This window comes from Argentina silus (genome assembly GCF_951799395.1).
Source record: "Argentina silus genome assembly, chromosome: 15".
In the NCBI taxonomy this organism is placed as follows: domain Eukaryota; kingdom Metazoa; phylum Chordata; class Actinopteri; order Argentiniformes; family Argentinidae; genus Argentina; species Argentina silus.
The window spans coordinates 11129467-11154292 of NC_139669.1; the positions used below are offsets into that span (position 1 = coordinate 11129467).

A 24826-nucleotide genomic window follows, 5' to 3' on the forward strand; every position below is an offset into this window, starting at 1 on the left:
GTCATTAATTGGTGTCCTACTTGATCTATTTCTGAGAGAGGGGTGAGGGAGGGAGAGAGGAGGGAAACAGAGGGGGGGTGAGGGAGGGAGAGAGGAAAGAGGAGTAGTAAGAGGAGTGAGGGAGAAAGAGGGGAGTAGAAAGAGGAGTGAGGGAGAAAGAGGGGAGTAGAAAGAGGAGAAGAAAGGGGAGGTGTTTCTTTGATGTGCTAAGCTTCAAAAACGTAGCTTAGGCTTGTAACCTTGAAGGAGAGAAGGAAGCCTGTTATTATACCTCTTTCTCTCTCTACACACACACACACACACACACACACACACACACACACACACACACACACACACACACTGCTATCCCACCATCGAGGTACATTAAAAGTTAAGTTTGCCATTACTGTCAGATACCTGATAAGGTGCTTAGAAAACGTGTTCTGTGTTTAGAGGGACATGGTACTCCTCCCTCTCTCCCTCCGTTCAGCTCCATCCGTTTCTGCCCACCTCTCACTCCATCTCTGTCTCTATCTCCCCTCCTCTGTCTCCACCCTTCCGCCTCCTCTCTCCATCTCTGTCTCTCACCTCCAGCTGGCCGAGAGAGATAACTTCCCCCACTGAAGCGAATGTATGGATGCTGCTTCTCCATTGGTCAGGCGATAGATCCAACAGCACCAATCAGATCTGAGATTGTTATAGCTCTGTGTTCCCACAGACTGAGGCAGGCGGTGGTGTTATCTACCTTCTGCCCCCACCACCACCACCACCACCACCACCACCACCACCACCACCCCCATGCTGACTATAACAGCCTCTTTCCTCTTTAGGTGTCTCACACTGTTTCCCAAAAGAGTCTGGAGCTAGAAGCTACTTAGCGCACAGTTAAAGCTTGGAACGGTACTAGAACATTGCCTTGTTTTTTTTCTTTTGGCCAGGTCAAAAAAGTGAAACCCCAAAGGATTTGACATGGCTCAATGTGCAGTATGATTTAGCGTGGTTTTGGAAGCCCTCATTATTTTTCCCATAATGTGTTCCTTTCCTACGCAAGTTGTTTGTTGGAATTTAATTTGCAAAAGGTCGGACAGGTGGTCTGTCTTGTTATTGGACTCCAGAGTTGTAATTGTTGTACTCCTCTTCTGCTTCCTGATGAGATGGCTGTGCCTGGGCCTACGTCATCCAGCCTGTCCATACCATAGCAGAACCCTGCTTGTTGGTTCCAATTGACTTTTTCTGGGTAAAAGAAGGCGTCCCTGACCTGTGTGTGTGTGTGTGTGTGTGTGTGTGTGTGTGTCTGTGTGTGTGTGTGTGTGTGTGTGTGTGTGTGTGTGTGTGTGTGTGTGTGTGTGTGTGTGTGTGTGTGTGTGTGCGCGTGCGTGTGTCTGCGTGCCTGCCTGCATGCATGTGTGCGTGCGTGCATGTGCGTGCGTGCGTGTGTGTGCGTATGTCGGTAGAAGGAACATTGCTCCTTTCCTTCCCTACGCTCCAGAGAGCACAGCGGTGTGCTGACATATGAACCAAACTCCAAGCAGCAGACAGAAAGAGGGATAAAGAACAAGGGAAGAGAGAGGAAGAATGAGAAAGGATGTGTCCATCCATGTGTGGGATGTCTATAATCTCCTGAGTGCCCGCCAGGCGTTTCTCTGTCTCTCTAAACCTCCTGAGTCAATCTGACCTTGACTGTTCCTATTCAGGTCAGCCAGAAAAAAATTCATTCTCTTATGTCCTTATGAACCATACACCTTAAAGGTCCAGCATGTAGTTTTGCATGTTGCTGCCCCCAGAGGCCACATTGAACATTTGAAAACGTGAGTATTATGCTATGTTTTCAAATAGCACCAAACATATGCATATCCTTGTAAACAAACCAAACGTGAAATAGGCACATATAGTCGTACCCGACAACAGATTTTAGAAAATGCTTTGTTTGTTTTGGACTGATACAGCACTCTTCACTGAACGTTCTTCATCATGTGATCTCATTCCTTGATGGCTACCAATTTATCATGGCCATTTAGCACCATTTTAAAGCTCAAACATCGACATACTGGACCTTTAAACCTAGAACTCTGCGTTACGCTGTTGACTGACATAATGCTATTCTCTCATATTCTCTCACAGCCATAAACTAAATAGCCAAACATGTCATGTCATCAGGTGCAGATGGATAGAGGTACTGCCAGTACCAACAGCAGAACAACATAAAAAGCTCATCTGAAAATAAACTTGTTTCTATTGAACACCTGTGCTATTGCCAGTAGGGAACACATCTGAAGTACTGGGTGGTCTTTCTGAAGAAGTTGCAATTGTGAAACGGGAGAACGATTGCTAAGCTCCTTTTCCAACCCAGTTAGCTCATTTATGAGTGCAGTGATCATTCACACCATTACCTTTATTCTCTCTCTCTCTAGCTGGAAGTGGAAGTCTCAAAGCATGACTCTGCTGCCATCTGGTGGCCGCTGTTAGCTGTGACGCTTTCAACACCATCATGAAGCCCTTGTTATGTATAAAGCCTATGGCTTTAATCGCTGCTTTCACATCATCAGATTCAGAGGAAAGGTTCAGACATATTGTTTGTTGGAGTCGGCTGATGTGCTGTCAGCTTTTGGATGGGTAATTTGGATGGTCTGTCTGACCTTTGTGGGTACATATCCTGCCCTGAAGCTCCAGCAATGTTAACATTTTCAAAACAAAGGTTAATAGAAGGCCTTGAACACTGAGTGAAGGTCACTGATATTTCGCCCATCCGCACACATGCACCCACGCACGCACACGCATGCGCGCACACACACGCATGCATGCACGCACACACACACACACACACACACACACACACACACACACACACACACACACACACACACACACACACACACACACACACACACACACACACACACACACACACACTCGCTTGAACATTAAATGCAACCTGCACCCATCCCCACTATGTAACACCACATGTGTATGCAGGTTGTGCAAGGGCCCCCTGAACTTGCGACCTACTGCCTGAACAAACCTTATACAGGAGGGAGGTATTAGGTAAATCAATGGTGTGTGTGTGTGTGTGTGTGTGTGTGTGTGTGTGTATCTCCCTTTGTTGACACTGAACTTAAAGGCTGGTCATCATTATGACTTAAGCACTAGTATTAGTAAACTGTCAAGATACTTTTTTGACCGCGGCAAAATTCAGTTTGAAGTTCCAAACAACATCTCACTAATAATAATATATACCTCCAAAATGGGCTTGCAGTGTCATTCGCTGTTGTTTTTCTGCATGCGTGCATGACTCGAAGAGGCAGCCACCAGAGACAGAAAGGCGAAGAGTCCACTCCCCTAGAACACCCCTGGCCAGTAATAACACGTTTGTATAAAAGCTATATTGAGTATCGAGTAGGACACTATTTTAAAAAGCTTTTTCGCAGGTCCAAAACAGCGTTCGTAAATAAGATATTTCTTTCAAGGGATCTCATTCCCTGATTGCTACTGATTAAACATAGTCATTACAAGCATTAGGAAGCTTTTAGAAAGGTTGAATTGTACATACTTGACCTTTAATCAAATCGAATAAGAGGGGAGTGGGGGGGGGGGTCTTCTCAATAGTCTAAAGTGGCTTCTTCACCTGGTCTTTGTTCTTCAACTGTCCTTGTGGAAAAAGAACCAGACTGATGGAAGCAGATCACGCAGAGGCATCCATCATGCTGATTTCACTTCATTCTGTTTAGATCAGTGAAGAAGGGGAGGGTGAAGGACAATATGAGAGGACACCACTTTAGACTATTGAGATGACCCCCTTTCATACTGTAGGCGTTACATCATACACTCACCAGACACTTTATTAGGAACACTGTACTAATACTGGGTAGGGCCTCCCTTTACTCTCAAAACAGCCTAAATTCTTTGTGGCATTGATTCCACAAGATGTTGGAAACATTCCTTTGAGATTCTGGTCCATGATGGCATGATTGCATCACGCAATTCCTGCAGATTTTTCAGGTGCACTTTCAAGCTGTGAATCTCCCGTTCGACACATCCCAAAGGTGTTCTATTGGATTCAGATCCGGTGACTGGGAAGGCCACTGAAGAACACTGAACTCATTGTCATGTTCCTGAAACCAGTTTGAGATGACTTTTGCTTTGTGACATGGTGCATTATCATGCTGGAAGTAGCCGTTAGAAGATGGGTAAATTGTGGCCAAGAAGGGATGCACATGGTCAGCAACAATACTCAAATAGGCTGTGGCATTCAAGCGATGATTGATTGATATTAATGGGCCCAAAGTGTGCCAAGAAAACATTCCCCACACCATTACACTACCTCCACCATGAGAAGGTGTACAGGTGTTCCTAATAAAGTGTCCAGTGACTGGAAGCTTCCGTTTCACTCAATAGGCAACTTTGCCTTCTGGCCACTAGAGGACAGTGCAACCTCCTTTTGAGGGCATTGCTGAGAAACGGCAGTGATTCATCGATGACCTCACAATGACTGTACACTGTAATCCCACCCATCCAGGAAGATGATATCACACATGAGAACAGCACTTACCACAGCGTTCGTCCTATTGCTTGCTACACGACCATATTCAGGGTGGCATGTCCTACCGCTACAATGCTCTGAGATATGAGACGTTGATTCAAAAATAGATATGAGTGCCCCCCCCCCCCCCCCCCCCCCCAGCATGACCAGTGTGTAATAGTGTCCTCTGGGAGATGTAAGAGTTTAGATCAACACATTTAATGATGTCAGCAAGAAGATATTAGCTCCCTGTATGACTGTTTTAACAAGAGTTGAGGTTGTAATGTCTTGCTTAGGTCTGGTGAGGAGGTCTGATGTGAATAATACATTACATTTAGATGGGAGTCCAGCCCACATTGACTCACACAACTCTAGCCCTTGAGTCACACCACACATTTGAATACTTCATTTATTTAGTTGTATTACTTACTGTATTACTCAAACATATACAACAAACCAAACATGACACACACACACAGAACACATCTGAATATGTTATTAAGATCGACAAATTCATATTTCAGTGCATTTGAGACACTTGGGAGAATGAGTCATTGGTAAAAAATGAAATCATTCTTCAAATGATATTCAATCACAGGTGCACAACAAAACCTGTGGCCTCCACACAGACACACCCACACACACACACAAACCACTGCTGGTGTTAAATAATGTGTCCTTGACATCAGCTGTTCCCTACAGAAAAATCACTTGTGTCTATTGACTAAAGGATTTATCATCTGATGATCTATATTTAATGAGATACACAGCAGCCGGCTATTGGCAGTTTCTTCTATTCCCTGAGGATCATGAATATTAATTAGTGGAAAGCAGGCATGACCATGGTTGGTCTCTCTCTCTCTCTCTCTCTCTCTCTCTCCCCCCTCTCTCTTAAACTGCCGCGCTGGTGCAGACACAGACGTGCAGACACCGGCAGACGCTCACAGCTTCCGCCTCCTTCTCTCCATCTCTCTTTCTCTCCGCTTGGGGATTATAGCACACTGCTCTTTAGAACAACGGTAAGCCCCGTTATCCATCCCTATTTCTCCATCTCTCTCTCTCTATATATCTCTCCCTCTCTTTTATTTTCTCTGTCTGTCTCTCTCTTTGTGGACTCAAACAAAGGATCTGGGGTGTGGCTGGGTGAGTGGTAGCTGAACACTGAAGGCTGGTGTGATGAATGTGATAGAGGGATGATGAGGATGGTGAATGGGTGGATGAATGGATGGATAGATAGAGGGAGAAATACATGTTAATGGCTGGATATGGGCAGAACTGTAGGCTACAGGCAGGGCAGGGTAGTTAAGCGCTGTTAAGAGGCTCCATGTCTAGTCCTCTATGATTCAACTAAGCTGTGCTAGGTCAGGCTGGGGCTAGGTTAGTCTGGGGCTAGGTGGGGCTGGGGATACATTAGACTGGGGCTAGAGCTAGATGGCGCAGGGCTGGGGGTATGTTAGGCTGGGGCTAGGTTGAGCTGGGGCTAGGTTGGGCTGGGGCTAGGTTGAGCTGGGGCTAGGTTGGGCTGGGGCTAGGTTGGGCTGGGACTAGGTTGGGCTGGGGCTAGGTTGAGCTGCGGCTAGGTTGGGCTGGGGCTAGGCTGAGCTGGGACTAGGTTGAGCTGGGGCTAGGTTGAGCTGGGACTAGGTTGGGCTGGGACTCGGTTGAGCTGGGGCTAGGTTGGGCTTGGGCTAGGTTGAGCTGGGGCTAGGTTGAGCAGGGGCTAGGTTGAGCAGGGCTGGGTTGAGCAGGGCTGGGGCTAGGTGGCGCAGGGCTAAGGATAAGTCTGCAGTGGTACACATGGAGCTTAGACACAGGAGGCAAGGATGCAGGGGAGGGAGAGACAGACAGACAGAGAGAGAGAGAGAGAGAGAGAGAGAGAGAGAGAGAGAGAGAGAGGGGCTGCAGTGGGAGAGAACAAAGGGCCAAGCCCCATTAAACAAAGCGAGGGAAAGGGAGGGAGAGACAAAGCAAAGAGCAGACAGCTTGGTAGCATGGCAGAGATGTCAGGGTTGATATGCCTAGCGTGTTAGATGTATGTGCCCTGCATGCATGAGTCGCATGTAGCATGATCCAGAGGGAACACGTGTGGGGGCGGTCACAGCTCACGTGTGTGTCGTGTAGCATGTGTAATGAGGTGTGTGTGCGTGTGTGTGTGTGTGTGTCCTAGACACTCCCTTTATGACTGTGCATTGGTAATATAATCTAAATATTTAATCACTTGGGACGGATGGCTACACCACTTCTAATATCACAATTCGAAACACGTACCCAGAACAGAATGTACCTTGCAAGATTCCACCTGCCTGTGTATGACAGTAGTTGTGTTTTGATGAAAATGGTCAGAGAAGTGGAACCTGACAAAGTGAATCCTCTGTCCTTGGCCTTGACACCTCTCTCATCTGTTACAGCCAAGATGTCTGACAAACCTGACCTGACAGAGATCGCCCGCTTCGACAAAGCCAAGCTGAAGAAGACCGAGACAAAAGAAAAGAACCCCCTGCCCACCAAAGAGAGTGAGTGATCCTGGCAGTGTGTGTGTGTGTGTGTGTGTGTGTGTGTGTGTGTGTGTGTGTGTGTAAGAGGTGTGGTAAGGGAAGAGTTCACTCTGTCTCTCTCTCTGCAGTGCTATACCCATCTCTCTCTCCCCCCCTCCCTCCCTGCAGCCATTTCCCCCCCATGTCAGCAGCTAGGCGTCAGAAATGCTGCTGTCAACACTCCCTGCCCTGCGGCGTTCAAACACATCTCTGTAACAAATCACTCGATCAGCACCATCTCAACCGCATACCACCTCTGCAATCCCACAGCAACGCAGCTCTGTAGAGCCTAAAACACTAACAGAATTTCCTCCCTTCTGTTTCAGCCATTGAACAGGAGAGGAAAGGGGATGCCACGCCTTGACTTACCATGGATAGGAGGCGAAGAGGCAAAGATGCCACAGCAACAGCACTTTGTTTTGATTGTCACAGTATTAAAATCCCTCATTTTGTGTTATTTAAAGGGTGCTATAGGGCTCTGTGAGATGCCATAGGGTTGTATGGTGTCTTCATAGTGGCTCTCTGTCGTTGAAGGGTGTCGCCTGGGTGCCAGGCTGTCTCTGCTCCAGCCAACATGTTCTTGTCTTGCCAAACTAAGCAGCGATGTAGCGCCATAGGATGCAGAAACAATCAGGCACCCTGGGAAACAGGTTGGGGTTGAATAGAGGAAGTGGGGAATCTGATATGAATATGAATTGAGGTGTTTTCATAATAAACTTTTTACTTTACTTTTCTTTTTGAAATAAAGTGGAACACAGTGATATGGTCGGACTTTTTTTACTAATGATGAATGGTGTTTTGGAATATGATAGCAAGCAGACTTGATAGTTTTGTTAATTTCCGAATGATGTTTATAGCGCATTTGCCAACACACGGCATGTTAGAGTATGTTTAGGGACAAGATAAAGAACAATTCATTTAGATTTCATCCATGAGAAATGTGTCCAGCAGGGGGAGACACAAACAGAACAAAAACCTGCTGGATATCCAGCCTCAAACATTTGCACCTGGGGCAGACACCCCCCTGCATGTGTGACTGATGTGACAATGAAAACAATACGCGCAATATATAGACTGTGGGCGCATAGGCAGCGTATTTAGTTAATTTAATATCTGTCAACATATTGAGAGAGCTTGTCCATACCCATTATTGCAAACATACATTCATCATGAAATACAAGGCATACATTGCTAATATTCTTGTAGTGTTACAAGAATGGTCTTGTTTTAACACTTGCTAATGGTCTAAGCCTAGGCTAATGGTCCTAGCCTTAGTGTGCCTTTTAACTTCTGAGCCCTGTCACCGGCCTGACAGACGCACATGGGTCGCTGGCGTCGCCAGTCCTGCCACCCCTGTCCAGCCTGTCTAGATTGTCACCTCCCCGGCCACTTATCTCGCCTTGCACGGCAGTAAATCACCGATCAGCGCACCATGGACGGTGTAATGAGACTGAAACGCTTGTTAGAACAATTTAATTAAAACATGTTTTACATAATGTTGGTTTAAACATGCGATGCAGCTTAGATGTCTAATGCTTTGAACTTTACCTTTGGGGAAATGATGACTTAGAATAATACACATACCACATAGGCTGTAGGCTACGATAGTGTATTGCATTTGCAAGTCAGATAGCGGACGATGTTCTACTACTAGTGTCATCTTTTATTTAATTATTCTGTTCTGTCTGCAATACAAAGCTTGACTGTGCGATCTGCACTGAAAGAGATAATCAGCAACAGCCGCGAGATTTTTTTTATAGAGAAATCAACATGGAATACCTGTGCCTAAAGGTGAGCATTGTGCCTAGGCGACGTCCCTCTTTTAGATAATAGCCTACACAGTGATCAATATATGTTATACTTGTGGGAGCTAACTTATCATATCGAGTGATTAACATAGTTAATGATTGGTTCAACTCACACAAGCTACTCTAACAATTAGCTATAGGCTAGTTTCGATGTTTATGTGCTCATGGCGTCCATGTGAAATTACGCCCAATTTGATGGACTATTGTTATAATGTTATTACCCTATAAAGACACCAGCAACGCGTTAAAAACCAATCCTAGGCTACATGTAACGTAGGTGTCTTCAACCAGAGATTAGTGAAGTTTACGCATCAAAAGATGATCGTTTAATCGCCCTTTATTATTTCTCGAGTACCTGTTGGGAGTATAGGTTTCAGGCGCGGTGTAAAATTGACTTGGTCGATATCTAATTAGTTCGGATTATCCTCACCTGAGCGCCCCTCTATTGTCCTGCGGTGCTCAACCTGAGTACTCCTGTATTGTCTCACCGTGGAGTGAAATGTTGTTTTAGGGGATTTTGAGTGGCTTATAAATGATTTAATATGTCAAGGAGATTTGATTCCTATACCCGATTTGATTTGAAACTCATCTAATGTTAATCAATAGCGATAACTACAAGTTAACCTTTCTCATATCAAATCAGCTCAGCTGAAAATATAATGGCCTTGGCCTAATAGAAACTCGCAGATGATGAAGACATAGACTACTCGATTTTTAAACGAATAAAAAAAGTCCCTAAAACGTATTGGCTGACTGTCAAAAATATACAGCTGTCAACTTGACTGAAGCTGAAAAACCTAACACTGCTAATAAATAAATAAATAAATAAGTAGGTATTATAGTATAATTGTGTCGTATTTCAGTAGGTGACCCAAATAAACCTACAACGTTTTAGGGACGTTTTATATTCCCTGCTTGCAAATTCTAGACCATTTTCACACCAAGTTCTTTCCGAGGGAATCATCTATGATCCTATTATCACCACAGTGCCAATGCCGCCGATGTGTGAGGTGGTATTAACATGACTCTTATCGTGCACTACTGAATTACTTTATAGCTTTGTAGTCAACATGTACCCCCCAAGGAGTGCGATGTTATATCCCCAAGAAAAGGTCTCCTAAAATATAAATCAAGATTATATTTTTATTCACCGTGGTATAATATAGCTGGGGTAGACAGATTTCCGCAAGAATAGCCAAAAGCATGTTACAATTTCCAAATGTCATAATTTCTCGAAGCATATCGCTCAGTAGTGTAGGCCATATTCAGGTAAAAGACCTCAAGATGACAGTTAATGTTATTTGGGATGTGTAGCCTATATGCACTCTCAACACATCCATAAATGGCTGCATATTCACACGAAAATGGTGATGTTGCAATCATGACCCAAGACTTGAATAATAATAGGCTAATAATAACAGGCTAATAATGATACGTTTCATTATTATGATGATATAATAACTATAAACAAAAAAATATAGCATTGATGCGTGAACAACTTTATCCGTGGGAAAGGTATATAATGAATAATTCCTGAGAGGGGCTGGAATGAATGAGGGGCTGAATGAGGGGCTATTTAATTGTGTCTCTGCCATCGCTTTGAAGTGCAGTTATGCACAGACATTTCCTATACGTCTATAGAACACGACACTCAGTGACCTCGTCCTCGCGTTTTCACAGCGAAATGTTACCAACAGAACAAATCTGTCAATCAAAGAGAACGACAGTATAAATGTCTTGACCGTCTAGCCACAGGTTCAGTTGCCCTCCTCTCTCTCTCTCTCTCTGCCTCTTGCTCAGTATTTACGCCTTGGATACTCGAAGGAGGCCTCCGTTTGGGACACAGAGGACGCGTTAGCTGCCATGGGACCGTGCCAACTCCTAACATCCTTAATCCTATCCATGTGCTGTCATGTGCTCACCGCCACTGCCTGGTAGGGTTCTATCTCTTTGCAGTGGCATGTTTACTGTCCACATTGGAAAATAGGTTTTATATGACCATGACGTGTTCTGTTTGCTTTCTCCATGCAGGTCGGTGAATAACTTCCTCATGACTGGACCAAAGGTAATTGCCGTTTATACACATTGCAGAGGTTCTGGGTTGAGTGACTTGGTTAGGAGAAGTCTACTCTGTCTGATGATGTTACGTTTCTTATGGAGATATATATACAGTTTTACAACATGAACTGGAATTCAACGAATTGAGAAAACATAACCTCAAACATGGAAGCCAAACTGGCTAACAATTTGTTTTAGTTGTATTGCTTTAGGTCTATGGCCTGTACATAAAGGCTTATCTCTCTCTGTGTCGCCAGGCTTATCTAACCCATGCCAGTAGCGTGCAGGCTGGTGCGCAGGGTGGAATACATGAATGTAAACATCAGTTCGCTTGGGACAGGTGGAACTGCCCCGAGAGCGCGCTCCAGTTATCCACTCACAACGGACTGCGCAGTGGTGAGAATGCACATATTTTTCTCATAGTGATATCCAAATGCATGGTCGAATATCGATTACCTATCTTTGAGAAATATAATAATGTCAAATATAAAATAACAATGGCTTTTACGCACATTGTAATCACGCACGTTCTTATAAATAGGTTATTTAGGTCTTCACTTATTTATAGCAATAAGAAATACAGTGTGACCGCGATTTTTTTTATTGAGAGTAAAATTAACAAATCATCTCTTCAAATTCCAGCCACTAGAGAGACGTCTTTCGTCCATGCCATTAGTGCAGCGGGAGTGATGTACACCCTGACCAAGAACTGTAGCATGGGAGACTTCGATAACTGCGGCTGTGACGACTCAAAAATGGGACAAAGTGGTGAGATGTGTGATAGTGTAACCTACTGAATGCACAGAACAAAATGGCTAAATTACAATAAGATATAACGTTTCAAAGTGTTTAACATGCCATATGATTCCCTAGGTGGTAAAGGGTGGATCTGGGGTGGCTGCAGCGATAACGTGGACTTTGGGGAGAAGATCTCCAAACAGTTCGTGGACGCACTGGAGAATGGCCAGGACTCGCGAGCCGCTGTGAACCTGCACAACAACGAGGCGGGCAGACTGGTGAGTGACAGCTATCGTCACGTCCATTTATACATTTTAGATATAATTATACAATTGCGTTGATATTTTAATTTATTAAACGGTTTCATACAGCAAATTTGCCAAAAACTATTCAATTTAAATAAGAGAAATGTTGCGTCAAACTTTGAGATGCCATTGAATTTCCCAACTGACATATGCAATCATCTGACTTTACAGGCAATCAAGGCGACCATGAAGAGGGCCTGTAAGTGCCACGGTGTATCAGGGAGCTGCAGCGTCCAAACCTGCTGGATGCAACTGCCCGACTTCAGAGACGTGGGGAACTACCTGAAGGTCAAACACGACCAGGCGCAGAAACTGGAAATGGACAAGAGGCGGATGAGGGCTGGGAATAACGCTGATAACAGAGGCGCCATCGCGGACACATTCAGCAGCATCGCCCGGACGGAGCTCATCTATCTGGAGGATTCCCCGGACTACTGCGTCAAAAACAAGAGTCTGGGCCTGCAGGGGACTGAGGGCCGGGAATGTCTCCAGGGAGGAAAGAACCTCTCCCAGTGGGAGAGACGGAGCTGCCGCAGGCTGTGCCACGAGTGCGGCCTGAGGGTTGAGGAGAGACGCATGGAGATCGTCAGCAGCTGTAACTGTAAATTTCACTGGTGCTGCACGGTGAAGTGTGAAAGGTGCACGCAGGTGGTTACCAAATACTACTGCGCGCGCAGGGACAGAGGGCGAAAGCCGAAGAACGGCACAAAGCGAAAGCACCGCGCGCACCGTAGCTGATTGCCCACTTAGCTAGCTGTGCGTAAAGAGTATATTTTTAATTTTTATTATTTAAGCATATTTAGTTTAGACCTATGAATGTTTTTTAACCTTATTCCTGGATCAGGAAGTGTATGTCTCTTGTTTAACCCACATATTTGACACATGATTCTCCTGTGACCTTTTATTATATGTATTCCCTAATCAGTGCCAACCTATTTTTCACAATTGTTCCTTCTTTAACGCACTTTATATAACATGGTAACATCCCTGTTTGGTTTTGGTTACGTTGTGACATTTATTTTGTTCATAAGCACAAGTTGTTCATGCACGTTTACTTTTACTTGTCTCTTGATGGTTGTCATACAGAGTATCTTGTTGTCTTATTGTGTATAACTCGTCTGAAATTGTATTATCAAACTTTATGTGAAATGTCCATCGATATTTTTGTATTTGTAATTACATATTACATATTTTAAATATATTAAATGTCGTATTTTGAATCATGCTCTGAATTCGTTGATGGCTGGAAGTTAAACACGTTGATTCCACTATGTTGTTTATTGGTGCGGTGTCGTGGTACAATCCCTCCCTTAAGTCATTAATCTCAGCAATGGTGTCGTGTCGCCTCCGGGCAGAAAATACACTGTCGTGTAGTGGGATCCTTTGATGTACTCATAGGCGTTTCCTCAACTCATCGCCCAATCAGCGACCTCGGAGCTTTGAGACAAAGGACAAGGGTCCCATTTGTCCCTTGAGTCAACCCCTTAAATTAGAGGAGAGAGAAAGTTGTATTGACATCACACACATCACATCTCTCCCTTGGGATTGGAAGTGTAAATACTAGCAATGGTTTTCTACTCATTCCTTTGGCTGCTGACACTACTCATTCACCACAAAACTCTTCATGGACATGCTTGGTAAGACCTCACTTTTCACATTTGTAACTGAATGGATTTGCATTTATAGGTCGGCTATTTATCTGCGCTCAAAGCGACTCCCTAATTCCTCTTATCTTTCTTCTTTCAGGGTTGTGAACAATTTTCTCATGACAGGACCCAAGGTAAAACATTCAATTCAAACCAATTTGCTTGCATGACTATTCAACTAGGCCTAACTTTGCTCGCATTGTGATGTGAAAAACGCGATTGAATGTAGACCATAATTGTTACCCTAATTATTATTAGTATTATTAGTATTAGTATCATCATCATCGCAATTACGCAAATGAGCCTATATTCAAAATCGAAAGCATGGGTAGGCCTATTCCTATTCATACGCTCATGCCATTTGTACACATTGGGAATTTTAGCGCAATTGCTGATTGCACCGTGTGTCCCTTACCTGTACTGCATCTCACCTAGCATGTAGTTTGGTGAAATTAGTGTATTTTGTTGGAAATAGATCAGGAAAGTGAAGTTAACATGTCGTCTCTCCTCCAGGCCTATCTGACCTACGCCAGCAGCGTTCAAGTGGGCGCGCAGAGAGGTATTCATGAGTGTAAACACCAGTTCGCCTTGGACAGGTGGAACTGTCCAGAGAGCGCGCTCCAGCTGTCAACTCAAAAAGGACTGCGAAGTGGTATGTACCAACCAATCTTACTATTTAGACATATTTGAGCAAATTGAAACGTCCGATGTCTATGTATGTTTGGAATTGATTGATGCCCAATGCGTAATTGATAGCAACTGCGTAAAAGTGGGCTAAAACGGAATGTATATTTACGCGCAATGTTCGATCTGTCCCTATAGCCACGAGAGAGACCTCTTTTGTACACGCGATCAGCGCAGCAGGTGTCATGTACACTCTGACTCGGAACTGCAGTCTAGGTGACTTAGACAGTTGCGGCTGTGACAGCTCGAGGAACGGGAAAATGGGTAAGTGCCTACATTGCTGTTGTATGTATGATGTCATGACAAATCTTATTTTGGAAACATTTTTGGCTTAATGTATGCAGACGGAGTTGTACACCCTGAGGTGTTTGCCCATGTTCATGGTGTTGCATGTCTACAGGAGGCCGCGGGTGGTTGTGGGGTGGCTGCAGCGACAACGTGGACTTCGGGGAGAGGATCTCCAAACAGTATGTAGACGCTCTCGAGACCGGCCAGGACTCACGCGCGGCGGTCAACCTTCACAATAACGAGGCCGGACGACTGGTACGTTTGCGCTCTGGGCTATAGAATGGCGCACGTTATCACTCATTAGTTTTAATGTTTTCAAGCATTGATTATTTATGTTATTACACTTGAGTTATTAACGTTAGGCCCATTATGCATTCAATAATCATCCTTATTGCCTTGGCATCCTTGTTTGATGTTATTAGGCAACTTTTGGTTATTCATATTATTATGCATTGGTTATGTGGCTCTTCGCTAATTTCCCTCTTTCGTTTTGATCAGGCTGTGAAGTCAACCATGAAGCGTATCTGCAGGTGCCATGGTATGTCTGAGAGCTGCAGCATCCAAACCTGCTGGATGCAGCTATCCGACTTCCGTGACATCGGCAGCTACCTGAAGGTCAAGCACGACCAGGCGCAGAAACTGGAGATGGACAAGAGGCGGATGAGGGCTGGGAACAGCGCCGACAACAGAGGCGCTATCGCGGATGCGTTCAGCAGCATCGCCCAGACGGAGCTCATCTACCTGGAGGACTCTCCAGATTACTGCAATAGGAACGTCAGCATGGGGCTGCATGGCACTGAAGGCCGGGAGTGTCTGCAGTACGGGGATGGCCTGAACCAGTGGGAGAGACGGAGCTGCCGCAGGCTGTGCCACGAGTGCGGCCTGAGGGTGGAGGAGAGACGCACGGAGATCGTCAGTAGCTGCAACTGTAAATTCCATTGGTGCTGCACGGTAAAATGTGAAAACTGCTCTCAGGTGATAGTCAAACACGTGTGCGCCAAGAGAGAGGGCGGTCATGGGCACAATCACAGACGGAGGCAGCGCGGACCCAAATGATAGAAAAGGGACACAATTAGTATTTATCTACAGCAAATGTATGGGCGAGTTTACTTGGTCCAGAAGATTCCTTTTGTACCTGCACTTTTTTTTCTTTATTATGTTTGTCTTTTGTATGTAGCCTAAATTATATATTTATGTAGCTATTTGTGACACATTTGACATTTGTAATAAAAATAGTACTGTATTTTGGTTTCTGATTATTTGTATGTTACGCCTACCTTACCTATACCGTTGTCTTTGTTACTAGGGGACTGGCGACCAAATCTGTAGCTGAACCTTGAGTCCTTTGTCTCATAAATAGTCATTATTTCACTACTTAGCGAATTACAACTCGGCCTAAGTGAAATCACACAGGGATCAGAAATGGTGAAATGGCAGCAGAGAATACACTAGGGGGATTATTAACGTGTAGCAGTTAACACACAGGCCAGGGCGCAGCCTATACGTTGATTTAGTCCCACTTTGAAATGGATATGGAGTTGATGGCATGTTTAAGTATTCGGTGGAGACCAAAGCTTTGAGGAAACTGAAAGGAAGCATCCTTCCCGGTGTGTTGACGGGTGTTTTTCATGGTAATCCGGGACACTGCTGTGACACAGTTCTTTGTCACACTTGAGAAAGTCAATGCACAATGCATAACAATAAATGAAAGACGAGAGCCTACATTGTATAGATAGGCTAACTAGCTATCAGAGAGAATGTATGTCAGCGTTTATCTCATTAGGTTCGACATGCCACGCTCTTCTGCGGTTTTCATGAGGCAATCCAAAACCTTTTTTATTTTCTTCGGCGTTTTTCGCGACTGCCGCCTGATCGTCAGCATATAATAAACACACCCAACACAAATACAGACTGCCTTCAGTTCGAGTTTACTTATGTTGAGTATTTACATGAAACTGAAATGTAGTAGTTTCGATATCACAACCTACTTGGCTATTCAAAGGCATACATAATTGGCTGGCTGTCCAATTAATTGTTGACCTAACAAACTTTATCACATCAGGTTCAAACTCAACTTTTTCTGAAGCTACAATTGCACACTAGGTCAAATGGCCATGTGGCGGTATCTGGACATCAACCACATCTGGTGAAGTGATCTAAACCATTATAAAACCAAGAGATATGAAGAAAGGTATCATAATCACTCCACTATATCTCTATACACTTCTCTCCAGCAGATCATTCATCCCCCTTTCCACCCCTCCCTGACCCCCTACATTCCCCAAAATTTTCCTCTCTGTTGGATATGCCATAAATCTGCCAGTGTGTCTGAGCTGAATGAGTGATGGGAGGGATATAATCTCCACCAGGGGGTCTGGTCCGTGCCTCAGGGAGAAGGGGGTCTTGCTGATATGGGAGGAGGGGGACTGACTGACTGACTTGCTAGTATGCTTTACTGACTGTCCTCACTTCCCTTACATAATGTGCCCCATTGAGGCTACCCAATTCCACCGTTTGAGAACACATCAATTAAGGAATGATGACATGTTAATCAGTGAGGTATAGCATGTTCAGTCAAGAGTTATAATGTTGTAATGCATATTGATTCGCTTAGCCGATGACTTGGTTCACTTTGTGTTGTTGATAAGTTGTCTTATCTTTGTCATTTTGCCATTGTTATCTGTTCCCCATATCTCTGCGTTGCTCTAGCATTGGGAGTTCGATTGATCTGCTGCATGTTAGGACACAGAGGAGACTTGATGAGCCCTTTGGGCTATCCAGCACACTGGAACGCTGTTCTTTTGTTGTTCACCCATTGCTTTTGAATTGTTACACCATTGGTGTGTGTGTGTGTGTGTGTGTGTGTGTGTGTGTGTGTGTGTGTGTGTGTGTGTGCTTATTCTGTAAACCGTAACAATATCAAATCTGTTGAAGAGTTTGAGTATATCTGCCAGTCACCAAAATGCAGATTGTTTAAATAAAAAACAGTTTATTACATTTCAAAACAGACCCCCCCCCCCCCCCTCCAAGGGTCTGCTTGCCTCTGGTGAGGCCCTGTATTTCCCCTGCTGCCCTGCTGTGTGCTGATGAATACAGAGCACAGTGGTGTCCTTCTGATGTCCGCCCCCTCTCTCTGCTCTACGCTGGGTCCATATTGGCCCAACCTGGCCCACACTGCTGCTCCTCTGGTGGTGAGGTGAGCGTATCTCTTGTCCCGTCTGCTTGGGCCTACAAAAGGCCCATTTCCTCTGTAAGGGCCGCTTTAGCATGACAAAAATGAGGAGAGAGGAGGAATGCTGGCTGGCTGTTCCCTTGAAGGACGGTTTGCTCTGACATATCTTGTTCTGGCTCACCCATGTGTGTATGTCTCAAGAAGTACCTGAATTGTGTGAGATTTTTAGCACAGAATCCTAAAATTGAGATGTGTGTGCTAAAAAAACAACTCTGTCACGGACATGAGTCCATGGTTATTGTGTTAAATAAGAACCCCCACATCAATAAACATTCTATGACTTCTGGAACAAACACAAATCAATACTGTATTTCCACTTACAACCACATAAGTTCATTCAGAGCTGTGCTTTGGCACCTCCTCCACAGCAACAGCGTCATCTGTATGGAGGAATGTCTCTCAGACTGGGGGGAAGTTATTAAGTGTTGGGGACCCCCTGGGTTGCTCCTGTATTCATCCAGACAGGCCCGGGGGTCTGGGGGGGGTGATGGATCAACCCTCCTCCCCCCTCTCCTCCTCTCTCACCTGGGTGTGAGATACCAGGGTCTCAACAGTGGGCCGGCAAGGCCATAACAGCATAACAGGAGGCATGTCAGCAAGGTCGGGCTAACTTAAACCATTCACACACTCAGACCTGTTACAGCTACACACAGCATTTTTACAACCCAGGCATAATGTAGCCAGCCCATTCACAAACATGTGGAGGCATAATAGGCGAGACAGAATGACACAATATGTGGCCTTATAAGGGAATCTATTCATGATCAAAACCACAAACCAAACTGTTGCTGGGCAGATAGAAGAGAGTAGCTTGATAAAAATAGCAGCTTATTGGCTTATGGTATACTCATATGGTAGACAAAGCGCTATCACCGGTAAAGCCACAGGTCTTGATGCATTTGAAACACACGTGATTAGCACTTACACTCCCCGGCCACTTCATTAGGTACACCTGTTCAACTGCTCGGTAACGCAAATATCTAATCAGCCAATCACATGGCAGCAACACAACGCATTTAGGCATGTAGACATGGTCAAGACGACCTGCTGAAGTTCAAACCGAGCATCAGAATGGGGAAGAAAGGTGATTTAAGTGACTTTGAACGTGGCATGGTTGTTGGTGCCAGACGGGCTGGTCTGAGTATTTCAGAAACTGCTGATCGACTGGGATTTTCACGCACAACCATCTCTAGGGTTTACAGACAATGGTCCGAAAAAGAGAAAATAATAAAGTGGCTGGTGAGTGTATGTTTACAAATGGTCTTTGCTGCACAGTAAAGCTCACTGGCTCTGATGTCTATATTGTGTTCTCTGTGACCTGCAGTAGACCTACTTCCTCTTTTGGCAGTCTTTGACAGGAAAGGCTGGGGGTGACAAAGTGAAGTCCACATTATCGCCTCAGTTCACTGTTAGAGAAGGACGGATACTGCTGCCTCTGTCTACATTTGGTGGATCTGAAATCTGATTGTAAAGCTTTCGAGAGAAGAAGACAATGAGTTTTCACGGTGTTCCTACCAAGTCGGAGGTGATGAGGTGGACTGCCCGTAGCTTGGCTGACTATATGATGAGGGTGAGTACTGTCTGGATGCTCCTGTTAGCCATACTTCAGCTGCTCACATGTCATGTGTGCATCACAAACTCACAGAGATCCTTTGAAATGTTCTCATGACCTGCCATGTTGCAGCCAGGCGAATAACATGCCGTAACCCGGGCTGTAGTCACCACCCAAGAAGAGATGGACTGCAACCCCATCACTAGGTTCTGACCAACCGTTGGAGAAACATGATTTTGCATAAGGCTGTACCACTGAACATGCTGAAATGTTGGCTTCTTTATGTTAAGGACTTGTGTACCATTGTCCTGTGAGGCAACATTGCTGGGAGTATTAACAGTGTGCTGGCAGTGATGTAATCTGTATGAAACCCAATGAGGTGTCCCATTTCTGGGAACTTCACACAACAGGCATTCAGAGATGTTGTTGTGGAGATAAGACAACCAGGGAAATAAACATTTATTTTGCAATTGAAACGATAAGACAGAATCATAGAACATAGTTTGCAATCAGCCTGCAATCTGTTTATCTGTTTGATAAAGATACATCACATTCACATTGGACAGCTTCAAAACACAGTATTATTATTATTAAGTATAAGTGACTGAATGCAACATATGAGTGTTTGCGGACAGTTTAAGTGAGAGCAGCTCATTTGCATGCATCAGAAGTGTGAGTGTAACATTTGTGACATCTCTGACATGTTTTGACATTCTCAGCTGAAGCTGTCAGGCTGTGACAAAGTAGTGATGAAGAACGGCATTAATGGAGCATGGTTCCTGGTAAGTGTGCTTGTGTATGTGTGTGTGTGTGTGTGTGTGTGTGAGAACTCTTCCATGGTTCTCTCTAATACTGCACCAATAGATGGTCCTTTTCTTTTCATTGCTGACAAGCCTTCTATCATTTTGTTTTATTCTAGCAAATGACAGACAGCGATCTTCTGAAGTTCCCCAGCATTCATATTCCGTAAGTTTGGTATCGAAACGTTCTCATTTCAAACCAGCTCATATTTAGCCAGCCATGTGTGAACCACAGTTTGTGGTTTGATAAGTGCATTAGTAGCAGTTAGACTTGAGAGAGAGAAAGGGGGGGGGGGGGGGGGAGGAGATGTGTGTTTGTCCTTGTCTGTACATGTGTTTATAGTTGTTTGTGTATGTTACTATGGAAAATGTATTTGACTGAAATTAGATTGCTTTCCGGTGATTTCTCAAACAAACATCTTATTTCTTTCTAGTTACGTCACTAAGATTTGCTGTGAGATCAACAGGAGTGAAGAGAAGAGGGGGTTTGGTCAGAGGTGAGAAACAATGTTTCACATCAGTAAAGATGGGAATCTAGCTCCTGTGATAGTTGATATACAGTTATGTTCCTTTTGTCTTATGTCTTCAACAGGTCGAAAGAGCCGAAGCATCAGCAACAAGGTAAAGACCGCTCTATCATACTGTACCACCACCGCTGTCCTTTTCGCACTATTACCCCTCAGGGGAACATTTCTGTCATCTTTTCACTACGTTTGATTCATTCCCCGGTAGATTTTGTACAGGAGGACGAAGCCCAGGATTCAGAGAAGTTTGTAAGTCCATCATCTAATTTAGCCTTTATAAAAACAACAACACAACAACAACGACAACGACCACAACAACAACAACAAGATCTGTCTGTCTTGCCTTGTCCTCTGTCCTCTGAGGTCACCAATCTCTCGTCCTGTGTGTCCCTGTGGTCAGGAGGACAGTGACGGGCCAGACTACGAGGACATAGATGAGGATGAGGACAGCTATGTGTGTGCCATGTCTGAGCATGGAGAGGTAGACGGAAGCAGCGATGGCGACTACGAGGCCCCTCCCTCCTTAGATACAGAGGACATCTCCCGCCAGCTCAGCCTAAGGACCAAACCCCTAGGGAACGATGACTATATAGGTACTGGAATGATCATCCATTAATCACTTCTCATGGGGAAAGAACATGTATTGCTAGTCCTGTGTGTTGGGCTTCTAGGTTCTCCTTTAATGTAGTATGTATCTCTCTGTGGCATTCCTAAGATCTAGTATGTGTCTTTCATACTGTGTGTGTGTGTGTGTGTGTGTGTGTGTGTGTGTGTGTGTGCGCGCGCGCGCAGATCCTGTTCGTGGAGGTCCTTCAGTAAACGTTCCCCCTGAGAGGACTCCCAAGCCTCGACAGAGGCCAGGTCAGGTACCTCAGGTACCAGCCTCCAACTGCAACAGTGTGAGTGTCTCCATCATACAGTACGACAACTCTCTCTCTCCTCTCTCTCTCATCATTAGAATCATACCATTAGCTTTACCCTCATCCTCTTCTCCTCTACTGTGATCAATAGGCAAGGCAATTTCATTTATATAGCACATTTCATACACAGAGGCAATTCAAAGTGCTTTACATAAAATAAATAAAAAGGAAAGAGCATAAAAAATAAGAAGTCACAGTGCAGTTTAGGGTCAGAGTGCAATTATTAGCAGCAATTTAGTTTTCTTTACCTTAGAATACCTTAATAAATACCAATAGTATTTATTAAACTTAATTCTCGCTCTCAATCTTCAACTGTCCTTGCAGCTGGCCAAACCTCCCCTTCCAAGACTGGACCGCTCCCCACAGAGGCCCTTCAAAGCTGCAGGCTGCAAGCTGCGTACGTCTGACCTATGACTCACACCCACACACGCCCGCTAGCCTCTAAAATTAAGTCTTGGGCCAGTGTATTTCTGCTTTAGCGACATGTGGTTGACTTGCAAAAGGCAACATACTGTATTTAGCACGGTTGAATGCACAGTCTTGTACACATGCTCTGCAATTCAATGGGGATACTGAAAGAAAATGTTGAAGGAACTGATGGTTTGAACTGGTATTATCTTCTTCTTTTTTCCTACAGCCCCCTCTGGTTATCCTATCCCCCAGATTGAAAGAAACAGGAAGCCTGGGCAGCCTGCCCTCCCCAACAGAGACCACCAGAGTATCAAAATAAGGCCTACAAGTAAATCAATCAAATGTTATTATATTGAGTAGATCTGGGTGCTGTCTGCGCAACTGTTTCTGCATTCAACAGCTGTCTATTTGTCGTGTCAAGACAAGTTGATCAGAACAGACCGGCACCCAGAGAATCACTGTAGCTTGAGTAGATTGTCAAATAAATGTATCGAATGGTTACTATCTGTCTCTCTTTTGAATGAATCCTCTGTGTTGTAACTACCCATCATGTCCAGGAGAGGGCAGCCCCATCCACAACAGCTCTCCCCGACCTCCCATCGGCCAACCCCCCCAGCCAAAGCCTTTAAAACCACAAGATCACTCTAACAGGTAATCTTGTCATCACGATAACCCCATTCTTTGGGTGCATCTCAACGCCTTCAAGGTTGTCCTCACCTTCCCTCCAGAGAGAGGACATATCGAGAGGAAGTCACTTAAGACTACTGAGATACGGGCCAGGGTTAAGATAAATCCTGTGTTGTTATTATTATTATTGAAAGAAAAGAGACAAATCCTCTCTAAACATGCCATTTTATCTTCCTCTCCCCTCCCACAGACCTATTAAAAGCAGAGCTCCTGCTCCACCTTCCCGTCCCCTACCTGCAACAATCCCCAACTCACAGCCAGGAGCAGGAAAGGTGAGAGTCATATTACAGTTAATTTTTTCTGAGGTACAAAACTGTTTTAAACATCTACAAGCATGAGGGCAAAACCTCCTCAGGTGAATGGTCATGTGAATTGATGGTCACAAGATGGCGCTGTTGTAAAACATACAAATACAGTTGGGGAGTAGATCATCTTGTTTTCTTTCCCAATTTGAAAGCTAAATCAAACAACGTCTGTATCAGAGTTATTGTGTTTTCCATCAAACCTGCTGTTTACGACCAATGTTTATTCGTAGTAACATAACAATCACAGCAATATAACAATGAATATGAAGAGTGTTAACTGTCACCGGCATGTCGTGTTGCTCTCTTGGTGTTCCCAGGGCATGGACCCCAGGTGGTACGGAGGACAGATGACTAGAGGCCAGGCCGAAGCCTCTCTCAGACAGATTAACAAGGTCAGGGTTCACTCACCAACTCAGTCACCTGATGACACATACACAGAGGGACAAACAAACAAACAAAAGCACACACAGTGACAAATCATAAGACCATGGGGATCATGTTCTACAGTTTTTGGACAACTGAATTGATATAAACGTATACATACAATACATAATATATAATACAACCTATATCCATACAGCAAAGCATGATGCTACTCTAGTGTACACATATGGAGCAGCCGGATACCCTTGCAGTGAGTGGGTGGCTCTGTATCAGTGTAGGTCTGTTACTGTAGTGATTATGGATGTTTCAGCATTTCAATCAGTCTTGCAAATGTAGTTAGCGTGTGTGTGTGTGTGTGTGTGTGTGTGTGTGTCAGGAAGGGGCGTTTCTGGTCAGGGACAGTTCCAAGGGCTTATCTGACCAGCCCTACACCCTCATGGTACTGAACCATGGCAAGGTCTACAACGTTCAGATCCGTCACCAAGGCAACACATACTCCTTGGGTACAGGCCTGATGGGCAGTGAGGTAATACACTATGACTATTACAACCATAACTATCTTGTTATGCCAAATCAAACCTCTTTCTAAGTGTGGAGGCTCTGAATTGTATTGATGACAACACTATAGTCATGATTAGAACACACTGTTATTCAAAGCAACTTGTCGTCGGATTGATGCTGAAGAACAGACTTCACTATGTGCGCTGCGTTTTCGTGGTGTGCAGATAACGCCCACCCACTTGTTGTGTTGACTTGAGCCATGACGCATCATAGAGTGACTAATGGTGCTCTCTGTGTGCTGCTCTGCTGTAGAGATTCCCTGGGGTGACTGAGATGATAAACCACCACACACAGACTCCACTGCTGCTCATCAATACCATGGACCGAGGCTCAGGAGCACAGAGTCAGTGCTTTCTGCTGCACCCAGCAGGACATTGACCAACACCAGTATAAGGCAGAGAGAGAGAGAGAGAGAGAGAGTGTGTGTGTGTGTGTGTGTGTGTGTGTGTTGATGGTGGAGAGGTTGTCAAAGAGAGATAACTGACATAATATAAAGATAATAGGAGAAACAGGTTTCTTACAAGGACATTTAATTGTGTAGTCTCATGCTGATGCTGTATAATGTTTTCGAAAGTTCGTAAGTTCTCGATACATAAAATTAAATAACAAGACCACCCTTGTTGCATTTCAGTAATTAAACAGAGAAAACTGTATAACTGTATATTGCAAGTGTGAATATACAGCCTTTCTCTCCTGATGATATCCAATCGTATCCTTGTCCCATGTCTCTTAACCACCCACCCTCCTCTCCTCATCGTCCTCCTCCTCTTCCTCACTCCATGAGCTCACATCCAGCCCTGGGCCAGGTGCCTGCCTCATCTGCTCTATTCAAAGATGCCATCTTGTCGGGGTGGGTGAAGCACACGATAAGGTCACAGTGTCTCAGCTGGG

General features: G+C 44.7%; 3 protein-coding genes across 3 annotated transcripts; all 3 read left to right on the plus strand.

Moving 5' to 3' along the window:
* Window positions 1-8802: 8802 nt before the first annotated feature.
* LOC310815720 (protein Wnt-8a-like) lies at window positions 8803-12679 on the plus strand (the record flags this gene model as incomplete). Its single annotated transcript, XM_083685615.1, has 7 exons — window positions 8803-8823; window positions 10641-10774; window positions 10872-10905; window positions 11156-11294; window positions 11541-11666; window positions 11772-11914; window positions 12113-12679. The coding sequence occupies 7 exons, from the start codon at window positions 8803-8805 to the stop codon at window positions 12677-12679; spliced, it is 1164 nt and encodes a 387-aa protein (XP_083541741.1).
* A 532-nt stretch (window positions 12680-13211) lies between these two features.
* LOC310815721 (protein Wnt-8a-like) lies at window positions 13212-15615 on the plus strand (the record flags this gene model as incomplete). The annotated part of the gene is made up of 6 exons (XM_083685616.1): window positions 13212-13237; window positions 13688-13721; window positions 14101-14239; window positions 14410-14535; window positions 14672-14814; window positions 15058-15615. The coding sequence occupies 6 exons, from the start codon at window positions 13212-13214 to the stop codon at window positions 15613-15615; spliced, it is 1026 nt and encodes a 341-aa protein (XP_083541742.1).
* A 3598-nt stretch (window positions 15616-19213) lies between these two features.
* On the plus strand, window positions 19214-24826 carry lcp2b (lymphocyte cytosolic protein 2b). Its single transcript, XM_083686774.1, has 15 exons — window positions 19214-19361; window positions 20063-20125; window positions 20263-20309; window positions 20578-20640; window positions 20736-20764; window positions 20876-20916; window positions 21068-21260; window positions 21460-21566; window positions 21912-21984; window positions 22225-22326; window positions 22556-22649; window positions 22876-22957; window positions 23308-23382; window positions 23751-23900; window positions 24188-24826. Exons 1-15 carry the CDS (start codon window positions 19284-19286, stop codon window positions 24311-24313), a joined length of 1323 nt encoding a protein of 440 aa, XP_083542900.1. The 5' UTR covers window positions 19214-19283; the 3' UTR covers window positions 24314-24826.

What these genes read in the sequence shown, in the direction of transcription:
- lcp2b (XM_083686774.1), top strand. Translation starts at nt 19,284, where the DNA reads ATGAGTTTTCACGGTGTTCCTACCAAGTCGGAGGTGATGAGGTGGACT. An exon ending in CAGCCTCCAACTGCAACAGT is followed by an intron (nt 21,567 to 21,911) that starts GTGAGTGTCTCC and finishes CTGTCCTTGCAG; the next exon opens with CTGGCCAAACCTCCCCTTCC. An exon ending in TATCAAAATAAGGCCTACAA is followed by an intron (nt 22,327 to 22,555) that starts GTAAATCAATCA and finishes CATCATGTCCAG; the next exon opens with GAGAGGGCAGCCCCATCCAC.